At 46.5% G+C, this 15,670-nt stretch overlaps 1 protein-coding gene across 1 annotated transcript in view; it reads right to left on the reverse strand.

The window, feature by feature from the left end:
* MYBL1 (MYB proto-oncogene like 1) overlaps positions 1–15,670 on the reverse strand; it is a 610,566-nt gene that overhangs the window by 451,543 nt on the left and 143,353 nt on the right. The window contains exon 5 of the mRNA XM_086965817.1: positions 6,364–6,584. Coding sequence (XP_086821943.1) covers positions 6,364–6,584 — 221 coding nt within the window. The remainder of the gene's footprint in view (positions 1–6,363; positions 6,585–15,670) is intronic.

The following is a 15,670-nucleotide window of genomic DNA, read 5'->3' on the forward strand; positions in this document are numbered from 1 at the left end:
GTTGTGATTTGAATGGTGTAGCAGGTGCAGTGGCACTGGGCCAAAAGTTGTCGTAACTCCTCTAAACCCCAAATATTGCTATATATTTCCACTAAATACGCAGTCCCAAGAGACCTTGCAGGCACTATGGACATGATTTCAATGGTGCAGCAGGTGCAGTGACACTGAGCCCAAAAGTTGTCAGAACTCCTCTAAACACATAATAATGTTATTACATCAATTAACTCTATTATTTCTCTCAGGATTGGTACCTGCACTATTCCGCGCCATATAATACATGGACCCGGCTGGACTATTGGTGCTGGTCGACGGGTGTGGTGTTATGGGTCAGTGGAATGACATCTCCCACTCACACTGTCCGACCACTCTCCTGTTGTAGCAGAACTGCACGTTCCAAGTGCAGGGGGGGGTAGAACCTCCATGAAATTTCCCAGACATGGCCCGGAGAGACACGGTATTCACAGCAGAATTGAGCGCTGCGATATGTGAATATTTTACACTGAACGTAGGCACAGTGACATCTAAAGCCACATAATGGGAAGCATATACCAGAGGAGTGTGCATATCAAAGAGCGTGGGGGTCCTTAGGGACCTACGACGCACAATTGCTAGAATAGAAGCGCAGTTAAAAGAATTAGATCGACAAGATGCATGGCCCATTGATCCTCCAGGCTTCAACACCGCGCGCCCCTTCTGACGGAGTTACGGGAAGCAGCAGAGAGAGAGGAGGACTATCTTGGCAAATATGCAACAGCTAGGCGATATGGAGTGGGTGAACGTCCGGCGGATTAATGAAATAGTCCCTCAGACACGACATACATAGCTGAGCTGACAGGCAGTGATGACTCGCGGATAACTGGAAATGTGGGAATCTTAAGAGAGGTGGTTGCATATTACACCAACCACACTGTATGCCTCCAGAACCACCGAGCAATCACTGGCCTGCACTGACTACCTAGATGAGGTCTGGATGGACAAAAGCGCATGAGGAGTTTCTGGCGGAGCCCTTCTCTGAGGATGAGGTGATTGACGCCATAGATGCGCTGGATGGCTCTATGGTACGGGGCTTGATGGGTTCCCTGATGTTTTTATAAGAAATACAACTCTATCCTTGCGCCTTATTTAATAGATGTATATCAAGAAGCGGTCGATGCCGGAGTGCTCCAACCCACCCTGAGAGAGGCGGTTATAATCCTGCTTCCGAAACCGGGCAAGGACCCACTGAGATGTGGATACTACAGACCCCTGTCCCTTTTAAACTTTGATAACAAGATCCTAGCAAAACTATTAGCAACAAGACTCGCCAAAATAGTAGAAAGGCCGATCTCGCCTGCATAATCAGGGTTTATTCCTCATAAATCAAAATCACTTAATCTCCGCACGTTATTTGCCACACTGCACAGAATATCACCAACGGTTTCAGCAGCTGCTGTGCTGCTTGATGCGGAAAAAGCTTTCGACTCACTGGAGGGGCCTTTCCTTTATGCCACAATGCGCCGGCTCGGGGTGCCAGACCGGTTTTTAGCAGTTATTATATACACGGCCTAAGGAGCGCATAAGACTCAATTGTACGTTATCGTTCAAGTTACAACTTACACGGGGAACGCGGCAGGGATGTCCACTTTCCCCTTTATTGTTTGTGCTGGCGCTAGACCCGTTGGTGCGCCATTTGCAGGAGCAACATGGTCATCAGGCCTACAGTTTAACACTAGACCCCTACTGCTCAAGTTATATGCAGATATCATGCTGTACGTGCGACAATCAGATGATAACCTGGTGCCGCTTCTTCGCGAGGTTATCTTGTATGGCACCCTATATGGTTTGTGCATTGAATGGTAAAAGTCGGAGGTGTTTCAATTGACAGACGCACCCTGTGGCAAACCAGTGGATTATCCGTTGACATGGTGTCAATATTCTGTTAAATAACTTGGATTCACATACATAGAGAGAAAGATTGTAGCCTACAGCTGAACTATGGTCTGGTACTTGAAAAACTGGGGCATAACATAGAGCACTGGCTATCACTGACCCTGTCAATGGAGGGTAGAATAGCTAGTGTTAAAATGATGGTCCTCCCACAATTTCTATATCTCTTTCATAACATCCCAATTCCGTTGTATAATGGCTTTTTCTCCAACGTTTTGTGTGGGGTAAACAGCCTTGCATTAGCTTAGATACACTCATGCTGCCATATGAGAGAGTGGGTTTGGGTACCAAATTGTCATATCTATTATCTGGTGGCGCAGGCGAGCTTTGCTCAGCACTGGTACCATGAGGATATTAGGATTCCCTATTTCAGACCAGAGGCCGATTTGGCTCTCCCTGCGTCACTTGGGCCCTGCTACCAGCTGGCTGCCCGCGGGAGGCGCAGGATATTTAAGTACTTTCTACGACCAGCTGGGCATGGCACAAATTACTAAAAATAACAGGCTCACGTATACCGTACTCACCTGAAATGCCAATAGCGGGCAACGGCTGAATCCCCATTCTGGAGGAAACGCTTGTAAAGCGCACAATTGCCAAATTCCAACTGGCAACATTCGGAGACCTATCCCCCAAAGGGCATGTCTTCTCGCGTATAGAAGATCCCCGCTTCCGTGAGCCTACTATCATGGATCACTTCGTTTTTCAGAGACTCCAGGGAGCCCTGAGAAACAACATTTACAGCGACCCGTTAGAACGCCCTGACCGGAATTATCAAAGATGGGGCTGGGACGCACCTCATTGCTTGAATGTATAAGGCTGCGCTGGCCCTGATGCCTTCCCGAGATGACAGGGTGCGTGCGGCCAGGGAGCGTGACCTTGGTCATCCCATCACGGATACACAATGGAGTAGGTGTTGTATACAAATTCGCCGGGTTTTCCCTAACCACTGGCATAAACTGTTGCACTTTAAATTCCTTTGGAGGGCATATAAAACACCAAGCGCGCTACACCGTATAGACCCATCTCGCTCACACTTATGCCCAAAGTGTCGCACCCCAGATGCGGACTTTGCAAACATTAAGTGGACGTGCGCTAAAATAGGCAATTACTGGAAAGCAGTATTTAAGGAAATTTCCAGAAGGATAGAAATGGTGATCACACCCACGCCATTATTGGCGTTGCTTGGGCACATGCACGACCTTCCTAGATCCAAACGGCGGTTTGTCGCCATTGTGCTGCTTATTGCCAAATGTGAAGTGGCCTTTAATTGAGACAATAAGCAGACACCAACAGTACCGTCATGGCTGCGCAGTATGACATATTGCAACACCAACAGTGACACCTATGCACAATTACAACCACCCACTGCAAGGCCTCTGGACATATGACAACCATTACATTCGTACTTGCGAGAAACACTGAACACTGATGATACGCCCACACTGCCGGGGCTTCACAATGTAGCAACGGGGACCAGGAGCGGTACACCAGAGGCAGATGGGACAATGCATGATTTGTAATTATGATATGTGTGCCTTCCGCCCTCTGCAGGATGTGTATACTGTACACTGTGTTAGCCTTGCATGTAAATGTCTGCACCTTGTATTGCATCTTTACAAACGTGGTTTACCTTATACTGCACTGTAGCCATGGTCATAATTAGTAAAAAATCAATAAAAATAATTTTTTAAAAATTATTTAATTTCCCCGTTTCATTTCTCAATTTTTTGCTATTACTTACCCGCAACTATACCACTAGTAACAGCACAATATATTGCCTTATTGTACATAGACAAGTCATAGCACTTCAACAGACTGTCTGTAACTTATATTGTACAACTACTCAGCAAGCTACAGCTTACAACAAAACAACAGCGTATTGTTAATCACATAAGCGAAACCTAATGCATTTACCAATGCTGGTTTCTTTTCCAATATATACAGAGTCAATTTGCTATTTGTCTTTTAGGGGTTTTGATGGAAAGGTTTAAGGCTTGTCCACCGGATAAAGGAAATAAGTACATTTCTCAAGTATGCCATAAGTGAAGATTTTCTTCTGAACACAAATAGAACAGGATTTGAAAAGAGTTTTTCTCCCTGTCAGACATGGTGACAGATCAAGGGTCTCCTTGACCCAGAAAAAGGGAATTTCCCCAAGAAACAACTTAAAGTTCACTGAAAGCTGAGGGGAGGGAAGAACAGTCCTAGATAGACGAGAAGTAACAGGATTTGGTCACTGAGATGTTAGAGCAGAGCTATGCTTGGGGACTCCGCCCCATACACTAAGTCTGGTAGAAATGTGAGCTTCGGTGGGCTCTAAGGGGAATAGGAGAGCTGGTACTTCCATCTCACTGACTGAAGTCCGGGTTGCTTCAAATTAAGTGGATGTGCTACTATACAAACACTGCTGTTGAGGCCTATGGATATTTTTAACACTATTTACAACAGTTTAAGATTACCAGTGATTCCCAGCCTGACATCGGGGAATGATTCATGCATGTGAATATATGAAAAATCAAATGTTGGAGAACTTGTACTTCTCTTCCAGATTCAGACAGGGCAAGAAATTATTAGATCGCTGTTTGTATTGATAAATACTTATAATGCATACTTTACTTTATAAATTGGTTATAGATAAAATCACCCATTGAAGTCTCCATTTTGGAAACCTTCTCATACAGTATCTGCCTCTTACCTGATATTAAAGAGATAATCCAAATTGCGGAGAGAAAGTTTACTTATTGTTATGGCGTATCAAGTGCCACTTGGCAACAGAAATATTTACTTCTAGATGCCTTGAAAATAAACTCTTGTGGTTTTGAATGACTTTCATAACTATCGTAGGCAAGCAAATGTATCTAATGTATGGGTTTTTCTCCCCTTCAGTCACAAAAGAAGAGGATTTGGACAGAAGAGAGAGCTATGTGGAAATTGTTTTTTACCCCACAGCTATTCATTAAATATGCCTTGAGGTATGTCAAAATACTTTTTCTTCCTTCGATCTTGAAATCTGTTAACATTTTGTAGTGGTACAGAATTAAATAAGTTCTCAGCTCTTAGGTCCACTATAGTTTGGGGGTCTGGGACACATGTGTGGGAGAAAACAAGTGTATTCATTGTTCAAACTGTTCATCAGTAGATCTCTGGGCAGAAGAGTTAGGGAGTTGGTTCAGTTCTCAAGATGTGCTTAGAACTAACGGAGTGGCTGGCTCTTATGCATATCTGGTAGATGATATAGCATCTCTCACATGCAGGATTATCCTGTCCCCCTGAAAAGTACAGGGACTTTACAGTATAAAGTGTAAAATTCATTAGGGGGATATTTATTTGATATGACCTGAATTAAATGTTTGGAATACAATGAAGAAGAAGCTTTTTGTATATAAAAATGTGTCATCTTTAACATTTCTTCTTGAAAAGAGATGGTAACATCAGCTTGCGAAACCACATTGGGAACTTCAGGAATCAGACTTTATAAAGAAAAAAAAAATCAGTTGACATCAAAAGCTTAAGTCAATTCTAATAAAGATTTACAGAATCTGAATGGTCTACATTCCATTTCTCTAGCCCTTAATGCAAACTGAAATTAACCACTGCAATGATTGTCCATCTTGTCCTGTGGCTAGCACAGTCAAAGTTTAAGGATGAACACAAATGACGTTTTGCGCACCACCACATATTGGTCGTAAATTGCAAAAGCTAGGAATAGAACAGGACTTGAATAATGTGCACAACTACTAATACAAATAAAGTTGGTCATTTAAAATCAGGTGCATAGCCTCTCGCCCACCGGGTCACCTGGTCAGTGGATGCCCAGGCCTCTGCGCCCCTGGTAGAGGTCCACACACCCTAGTCAGAGATTAAGATTCTCTTCTGCCTAGCAGAGATCACTATTGCTTTTAGGGCAGCATTTGCAGTAAGGGTAGACAACTTTGCCAAGTTGGCACCATGTCTGAGCTGCCTGCTCTGCAAATGTTTTAGCTCTTCAAAAACAAACTCACAAAGCTGTTGTTCATCATCAAAAACCAAAATCAATAGTTCAATAGTCTCAACACACATGGGGTTTTCTCCTGCAAGTAGGGGGTTAATAGTTGATTTCCCTGCTTGAGACCATCATGCTTTCCATGTTAGTCCTGTGGTCTTGGGAAGGGCAATCAGGTGACAGTCACAACACCATAAATAGAGTGGGATGATTAGCAATGAGACCTAATAGTCCAGTGGCAGACAGACATTCATATCAATGGTTTCTGATAGCAAGGCTCTGCCACAGAAAGCCTGCGGTTGCCCCATCTGTCAGTGAAGAAGGCAAACTGTGAATGTGGTGGAAGTGTTGAGGTTTACTGGTCAACAATGAATTGCAAAATCACAGACAACTGAAAAAAATACAAAATACTGTAAAAGTGTAAATCAGATGTAAAGAAGAATTTTAAAAAATACCTTCCAGGAAGAAGTTTTGCAATTTCTGCCCACCGGTTACCCAATCGTTTATGAGCCTCGTAGATGATTCGGTCCTCTTCCTCAGTCCAGGACGATTTCTTCACTTCAGGATTTAGGTGGTTATGCCACCTCTCTCTACACTGCTTTCCTATTCTTCCTTTTAGGTGTTTTGCTATTAAAGACCATCGTTTTGGACCATACCTTTGAACTAATTCAATAACCTATAAAAACATTTATAAAAGTAAGCAGGGGGAACACCTAAGAGGATATCCAAATCATACAATTTTCATTATATTATTTTAAATGTCCTTCATTAAACAATGCACAATAAAAACATCACCTGATATCAAGCAAACCATTCTGAAAGCCAAATAAATGCGTTACGTGCAGAGAAATACACACAAACCATAAGAAACTGATAACAATAAAATAAATGGAGCATTAAAAATGTGTACAATTGGGATCGCTCCCCCTCCTGCCTGAGACAGCCACTTATTGTATAGTTCATTGCCTCGAAGTTTTTTTGTCTGTGTGTTGGTTTTATAAAATGTAAAAATGTGAAACCTTTCATTTATCCTTCCTATCGCCACAGGATCTTTATAATGTCGAGTGATATCGCTGCCGGACCCACGGGTTGTCGGCTGATGAGCTGTGTGACACTGCAACTTTGATATTTATTGCTGACGGCCGGCCCCTGTGGTTGTAGGTCTATAACTCTACTATTTTTCTTGTAATAAAGGTTTTCCAAAAAAAAAAAAAAATGTGTACAAATTCCCAGTACCCTGTGTAAAAAATGCCCAAATGCAGATCATAATCTCTTGTCAAATATTAAACTGAAGTACAAAAAGAGATCAAGAACTTAGTGCTTAATTACATTCGGTGGTTGCCGGTGCTCAGCACAGTTACTTAATTGACAGCACGGCACTTAATTGCTGGAACCTATAAAGTGGCGTTATTTGTGCAATTTAAAGATGAGCAGAAAGCAGTTGTTTGTTAATAACATATATATTAAAAACAACTAATAAGTGCCACCCAAGCCATCCTTACACCTTAGGCAGCCTCAAACAGTCTGAACTCACACTTGCAGCAGTGTGATGGTTAGTAGTTGTGTAAGTGAGGCAATATGTGGTGCAAACTGCGGTGGCCTCCTGACAAGGGTCCCAGCATTTATTACATATATATATATTTTTTTTTTTAATGAAGCACTGCAAGTGCTTAATTACATGGACGAATTAAAGGGAAAGTAGCTCAATAATGCATCCAAAAAGTGCATCCCAAGCTTAACGAAAAGGCCTAAAAAGTTAAAACTGATCTACAGGCCGGCGGATCCTGCCATGATAGTTCTCGAAAGACAATTTGCGTTGCAGTGGAAAAGTAACCGAACGACAAGGGTGTTAACTTGGAACGCGGAGTTGGTCAGTGTTATATTGTCTGGCGTGGAACGCCATAAGCTAGGTAGCCCCCTCATCATGGTGTTTCACATGGACAAGATGGAATGTGGAGGTGAGTTACGGATGGGGGGACGCACTATTGATGGAGGCATGATAGCGAAGCAGGAAAAAAGGCTGCATGACTTACCTGCCATTATTGTGTAATTATTTCACAATTTGGCGACGGGCGATGTTGAGAACGGTTTGTTTCATATTATCGACCGGTGGCTGGGCAGAGAGAAATTGATGGTTGCTCTATATTTCTTTGGAACATAGGAACTGACAGGATGATCAGCTGCTCTGGCCATACTATGTTGCCGGTGCCGCTATCAGTTAATACTCCGAGAAGGATAATGGCTGGCCTCCCACCCTGCGTTGCTGCCCTACGGAGTTAGTCTAGCTCCTTTGGCCATATTGAACAAGTTACTTACCTTCGGTAACGCTTTTTCTGGTAGATACAATATCTGCCTGTGGATTCCTCACCTTGTGAATATCCCCCTTGCGTCAGCAACGTTCGGAAAATTCTTCGTAGCACGCCGGCGTGGACGACGTCATAGGAGCACGGCTTCGCGCGCGACTCCGTCTGACGTCACCGACTCCACATAAGGCCCACGTCGGCGTGATGACGTCAGTTCCGCCCTTTTTTCCGTGCCTTCGAGGCACCCGGACGGACCAACAAGTACATATATATATATATATACACAATGTACACAGTACATGCAAAACAAATGAATTCAAAGTGCAAAACTATACAAAATCAGATAAAATCATAATTACATTTGCACATAACACCAGGTATAGCAGAGTGGACAACGGGGAGGCGGGTGGGTCAGTGAGGAATCCACAGGCAGATATTGTATCTACCAGAAAAAGCGTTACCGAAGGTAAGTAACTTGTTCTTCTGATAGATACATCTGCCGTGTGGATTCCTCACCTTGTGAATAGATTCCCACAGCAGTCCCCACTCCCGGAGGAGGGTGTCCACTCTGCTACACCAGGAAATCTTGGAGAACAGAGCGCGCGAAGTGGCCGTCCCTCCTCACCTCAGCATCCAAGCAGTAGTGCTTTGCAAAAGTGTGGAGGGAGGCCCAAGTCGCGGCCCTGCAAATGTCCTCAACAGGAACACCCCTAGACAATGCAGAAGTAGCAGACTTTGCTCTAGTTGAATGAGCTCTAATACCCTCAGGAGGGTCCTTACCCGCCAGAGAGTAGCAAATCTTGATGCACAGGATAATCCATCTGGAAAGTGTGCGCTTGTGCACCGCTCTGCCCTTCTTGCAGCCAGCAAAACCCACGAAGAGCTGATCGTCTATACGATAGACTTTAGTCCTATCAAGATAGAAGCTAACCGCTCTCTTCGGGTCCAGGCGATGAAGCCTCTCCTCCTCCTTGGAAGGGTGTGGGGGAGGATAAAAGGTAGGAAGGGTAATGGATTGACCTAGGTGGAAGGGAGTAACCACCTTAGGCAGAAAAGCAGCCCTGGTCCTAAGAACCATTCTTTCAGCATGGATGGACAAAAACGGGGGCTTGGAACTAAGAGCCTGAAGCTCACTTACCCTCCTTGCCGAGGTAATTGCAACTAAGAAGACCGTCTTAAAAGAAAGAAGCCTCATTGGACACTTGTGTAAGGGTTCAAACGGCGAACCCATCAGATAGGTTAACACAAGATTCAAGTCCCAATGAGGAACAATAAAGGGAGAAGGAGGGAACTTATTAGTGAGCCCCTTCAAAAATCTTAAAACCACAGGTGATTTAAAAAGAGAGGGCTGATCCGGCAAGCAGAGGAATGCCGATAAGGCCGAAAGGTATCCCTTGACAGTGGCAACAGCAAACCCCTGCCGTGCCAGAGAAAGAGCAAACAACAAAATATCAGACAAATGAGCCTTTAACGGGTCAACATCCCTCTCCCTACACCAAGACACAAACTTATTCCACCTATACGAATAAATGGACTTGGTGGAGTCACGCCTGGCAGAAAGTATGACATCCACCACATCGTTAGGGAGAGAGAAAGAGTTCAGATTGCCCCGTTCAATCTCCATGCATGAAGGTGTAATGTCTGGAGGTGGGGGTGTAGAACCTGCCCCTCCATCTGAGAGAGGAGGTCTGCCCTGAGAGGGAGACGGAGCGGCGGGTGAGAGGAGAGGTGGAGAAGATCTGTGTACCACACCCTTCTTGGCCAATCCGGGGCGACCAAAATGACTTGGGCCCGGTCTTGGCGAATCTTCCTCAGAACCCGAGGAATCAAGGGTACGGGAGGAAACGCGTAAAGGAGCTGACCTCTCCAGCTCAACTGAACCGCGTCCCCCAATGCTCCTTGCATCGGATACTGGAGACTGCAGAATGACGGGCAGTGAGCATTCTCGCAAGTGGCAAACAGGTCCACCCGAGGAGTCCCCCACATCTGAAAGACGTAACGAACAACCTCCGGGTGAAGCCTCCACTCGTGGTCGGCAGAGAACTGACGACTGAGAATGTCTGCACGCACGTTCAGAACCCCGGCCAGATGATTTGCCATCAGACAAATCTGGTGGTCCTGAACCCAGGACCAGAGGCGCAGAGCCTCCCTGCAGAGACACTGCGACCCCACTCCTCCCTGCTTGTTGACATACCACATCGCGGTCGTGTTGTCCGTCAGGACTTGAACTGACCGACCGCGAAGGGAAGGGAGGAAGGCCTTGAGTGCCAGACGTATCGCCCGTAACTCCAGAAGGTTGATGTGAAGCAGCCTTTCCTCTGGAGACCAAAGACCCTTGACCTCCAGATCCCCCAGATGAGCACCCCACCCTAGAGTGGATGCATCCGTTATCACCGTGGCCACCGATGGTGGAAGCTGAAAAGGCTTTCCTTGAGACAGATTACCTTCCACGCCCCACCAAGACAGATCCGCTGCAGTTTCTCTGGAGATCCTCACAGACTCCCCGAGATCTCCATTGTGTTGATACCACTGCCTGCGGAGGCACCACTGGAGTGCCCTCATGTGCCAGCGTGCATGGTTGACCAGGAGAATGCAAGAAGCCATCAGACCGAGCAGGCGAAGGACCTTCAGGACCGGAACAACCGCTCCATTGTGAAATAAAGGAATCATTTCCTGTATGTCGCGAATCCTTTGCGGAGGAGGGAATGCACGACATACAGCAGTGTCCAGTACCGCACCTATGAACAGGTTGCGCTGGGAGGGCACCAGGTGAGATTTGGGCACATTTATTGAAAAACCCAACCTGAACAACAGCTGCGATGTTTCTTGCAGGTGATGAAGCACCTTCTCGGGCGACTCCGCTTTGATCAGCCAGTCGTCCAGGTACGGGAATACAGGTATCCCCGACCTCCTGAGATGTGCAGCCACCACTGCCATCACCTTGGTGAAAACTCGAGGCGCAGTAGTAAGACCAAACGGAAGGACCGCAAACTGGTAGTGTTGCGATCCCACCGTAAAACGGAGATACTTCCTGTGCGACTTCAGGATCGGGATGTGAAAATACGCATCCTGCAAGTCGATCGACACCATCCAGTCTTCTTCCAACAGCGCTTGAAGAACCTGCGCAAGAGTGAGCATTTTGAATTTCTCCTGCTTGAGATAGAGATTCAAAATCCTGAGGTCCAGGATTGGACGTAACCTGCCATCCTTCTTGGGGATCAGGAAATACCGGGAGTAGCATCCCTGACCCTTTTCCTGCTCTGGAACCACCTCTATCGCACCTTTCTTGAACAAAGCCAGGACTTCTTCCTGCAAGCGAACAAGGTGGTCCTCCGAACAAAAACCCTGGCAAGGAGGGTAATTGGGAGGGAACTCCTGGAAAGGAAGTGCATACCCATTTTCTACGAGATTGAGAACCCAAAGATCCGATGTAACCAATTCCCAATCCCGTAGAAAATGAGTAAGCCGACCCCCCACCGGAGCCACATGATCCAGAATGGCGGATCTAGGGCTGCTTTGCTGCAGGGGGAGGGGGTTGGCTATTAGAGGAAGAGGAGGAGGAGGAGGAGACCTGGCGCCCACGACCACGGCCCCTTTGCTTTCCTCTGTAGGATTTATACAGAGGATTCTGGCGCTGCTGCTGCTGCTGCTGTCCTTGATTGTAGGGACGAAAATTGGATCTGCCAAAACCCCTATACTTTCTAGTCGCAGAGCCCCTCGTCTGAAGGCCCAAAGACTTCGCCGTAGCCCGACTGTCTTTGAATCTCTCCAGAGCTACGTCAGCCTTCTTGCCAAAGAGACCTGTCCCATCAAACGGTAAGTCCAACAGAGTAGACTGAACGTCAGTAGAAAAATCAGAGGACTTAAGCCATGCAGCCCTTCTTGTAGCCACAGTGGAGCCCATAATTCTGGCAACAGAGTCCGCCGTGTCCATACCACTCTGTATGACCATACGAGCTGCAGCCTGAGTATCAGCGACCACCTCGTTAAAGTTCTTCTTATCGTCCTCTGGAAGCTTAGCAGAAAGCTGTTTGACAGAGTCCATCAACGCGTGAACGTATCTCCCCAAGAGGCAAGTAGCATTGGTGGACTTCAAGGCCATGCTACCCGAGGAGAAAATCTTTTTAGCAGACTGGTCCAGTTTTTTTGAGTCCTTGTCTGCTGGCACCTGAGGGAAAGAACCCGCAGCCCTGCTGGAACAGGCGGCCTGCACTACCAGACTCTCCGGTGCAGGATGCGAGGAAAGAAATTCAGGGTCATCAGGAGCCACCCTGTAACGCCTTGCCACTGACCTGGAAACTGCAGGAGCAGATAAAGGCCTCTTCCAGACCTCCTTTATCGGTTCAGTCAATGCATCCGTAAAAGGAAGCGTAGGCTCCACAATAGAAGAGGGCGAATGCAACACTTCCGTAAGGATGTTGGGCTTGTATTCAACTGTGGGCAAAGTCAAGCCTAGCAACTCTGCAGCCTTCTTTATGACAACATGATAGGGTGCCAAGTCCTTAGATGGTGTGTCAGAAACGGTTGGCAAACCCCATTCAGGAGAAAGTTCCAAGCCACTTGCATCCTGAAGGTCCTCAAAACAATCCCCCTCATGGAACTCTCCTTCCTCAACCTCGGAGTCCACAAACCCCTTCTCCTCCAAGAGGCGTTGTGCCCTGCGCCTCGACCACTCCATACGGACCGAAGTCGATGGATCCGGTAACGACTCCGACGGCGCCGGAGCCGACGTCGAGCGAGGAGCTGGAGGACGGGAAGTGCCACGATCCGAATCCACCCGAGGCCGATCCGGAGTCGGCGAAGCCGCATGCGAAGTCGACGACCTCGGCGGCGCCGTACCGAGCCAAGGAGTGCAAGGCGTCGGCATAAACGGCATAAATGGGGCCGGGGCATAAGCCTGGGGCACACCCAAATTGAAAGACAAAGGACCCATGGGACCCATAGGCGCACCAGCGGGGTACATCGCCCTCGAGTAAACACCAAACATGGCGTTTAAAAACTGCGAGGGATCCTGACCTGGACCTGGAAAGGGTGGGTACGAACCCAACGGCCGCTCCGAAGGAGGCTGATCCGGCAAGGGCGCACCCTGGCCCTCTTGTTCTTCTGGCTCCACAACCGGAGTCGGTGCTCGAGGAACCTCTTCTTCATGCACCGATGAATGGTGCGACTCCAGATCCGGTTCCGGCTCATGAACTGGAGAACCAACGTGAGATTGAGCTGGAGAAGGAGACACAAAGTCCTTATGATGTTTTCTCGACTTCTTCCTCGAATCCGAAGACTCCTTGCCAGAGTGGTGTCTGGAGTGATGTTTACTCCTCTTATGCTTCTTTCTCGAGGAGCCCGAAGCATGGCCCAAGGCCGACTTGGAACCGGACCTCGACCTCCCTCTGGACCTTGATCTCTCTCTCGACCTCGACTTGGCCTTCGAAGCCGACCTCGACTTCGCCCTCGAAGCCGACCTTGACTTCGACCGCGACCGTTGTCTCGACTTCGAGCGCCTGGACACTGACCTCGAAGACCTTCCGGCTTCCCTTTCCTTCACCTTAGCAAGCAGAAGCTTCGCCTCCCGCTCACGCAAGGCTTTGGGGTTCATCTTGTCACAGGAACGACAGTTCTTGACATCGTGTCCCGAACCAAGACACCACAGACAGACGGGATGCGGATCGGTGATCGACATCATCCGGGTGCAGGAACCACACTGTTTGAAGCCTGTCTTCCTCGACGACATCTCCGGCGATGAAGCGAAATCCGATAGTGAAACAATTACAGCTAAACAGCGAATAGATACAAAAGTATCGCAGAAGATCCCAGAAACCGTTAGCGTCGACGACGCGGAAAAAAGGGAACTGACGTCATCACGCCGACGTGGGCCTTATGTGGAGTCGGTGACGTCAGACGGAGTCGCGCGCGAAGCCGTGCTCCTATGACGTCGTCCACGCCGGCGTGCTACGAAGAATTTTCCGAACGTTGCTGACGCAAGGGGGATATTCACAAGGTGAGGAATCCACACGGCAGATGTATCTATCAGAAAACCTAAGCGTCATCACGCTTTGCACTGCTGACCAACGACTTTTTGTGCTCCATCAGCCATAGTTATCAACGTATTGCGACGCTGATTACATCGGTGGCCATTTTAGATCAGGAATACAACACAGTAACGCTGAACATTTTTTTGCAGCCATCATGGATTGAGGCAGGGATCATGTCCCTATTGATAGGAAGCTGCAAACATTTTCAGTTGGGTCAAATTTTTATTTGAGGAACTCATGTCGAGTATTATGAACAACTTGGCTATTTTAGACTCGGAAAGCTCTGGTTATCCATCCCTGAATATTGTCAATTTGGTGATACGCACACTTTGTGCTTATCCTGTGGAAAATTTGTCAGGTTGTTAAAAGATTATCTAAGGAGATATTTGTAGGTACATTAAAAAATATCCTATTGCTACTGATTTATCATTATGCAATTTAAACCTCCTCCTAAAGGTCTTCAGAGTAAGGGTGAACCATATATTCCATGGGCCAGATGGAAAGATTAGTTTTTGAACTATATGACAGTGATTGGAGTTGATATGTCAATTGAAAGACGGAAAAACATATTTTAACATTGCTTAGCTCATGAAGGGCAAGTTATCTTTATAGCTTTGCCACAAGTGAGATCCCAAGATGATGGCGACAATGACGAATTTATGGAAGCTCAAATGAGACTGCAGAAGTGGTTTAAACCTGTTGTTAGTATTGCATTGGATAGAATAAAATTCGATGACTTTGTTACAGCACTTAGGGCACGGCCTATGTCCTGCAGTTTTGGTGATATGGCAGATGAGATGATCAGTGATCAGATCATAGTCAATGTAAGGAACAAGGAAATCCAGGAACAACTTTGGATTTTAGGTTATCCCACATTGAGCTACAGCCAAGGCAACTGAACAAATAGAGTTCTGGTTAAAAACAGTTGACAGCGAAAGATCAGCTAATATATGTACTGTGGTGTCAAAAGTGAAAGAAAGCCTTAGTGGTTCTGAACAGCTCGGAAAAAAAGATGTGAAAAAGCTTGTGTATTTTTAATGCGGTAGTAACACACATACTGCATATTCAAAGTGTTGTCCTGCCATAGGAAAGGATTGTAAGATTTGTGGTAATGTGGGACACTTTGCTAGAGTATGTAAGGACAGTAAGCAAAGACTAGCGAAAAAGAAAAGTAAAATTGGATTTGTAAGTGAAGCAGTTGAGAATAATGTGTAGGATGATAAAAATGGTGGGAAGTACGAACAAGGAATCATTCTGGTGTTGAGAGAAGTGGTCAGCTCAGTTATGGAGGAGGATCTGCACAAACCACCTGGACCCCAAGACTGTATTGCTATGGTTTTAGGAAAAAAGTTGAGAATAATGACAGACTCTGGTTCTCCTTGGACCATTATTTCTTAACATGTGTTCCACAGAGACTTCGCAGGTCATGA

The sequence above is a fragment of the Lissotriton vulgaris genome, chromosome 4_1 (genome assembly GCF_964263255.1).
Source record: "Lissotriton vulgaris chromosome 4_1, aLisVul1.2, whole genome shotgun sequence".
Taxonomy (NCBI): domain Eukaryota; kingdom Metazoa; phylum Chordata; class Amphibia; order Caudata; family Salamandridae; genus Lissotriton; species Lissotriton vulgaris.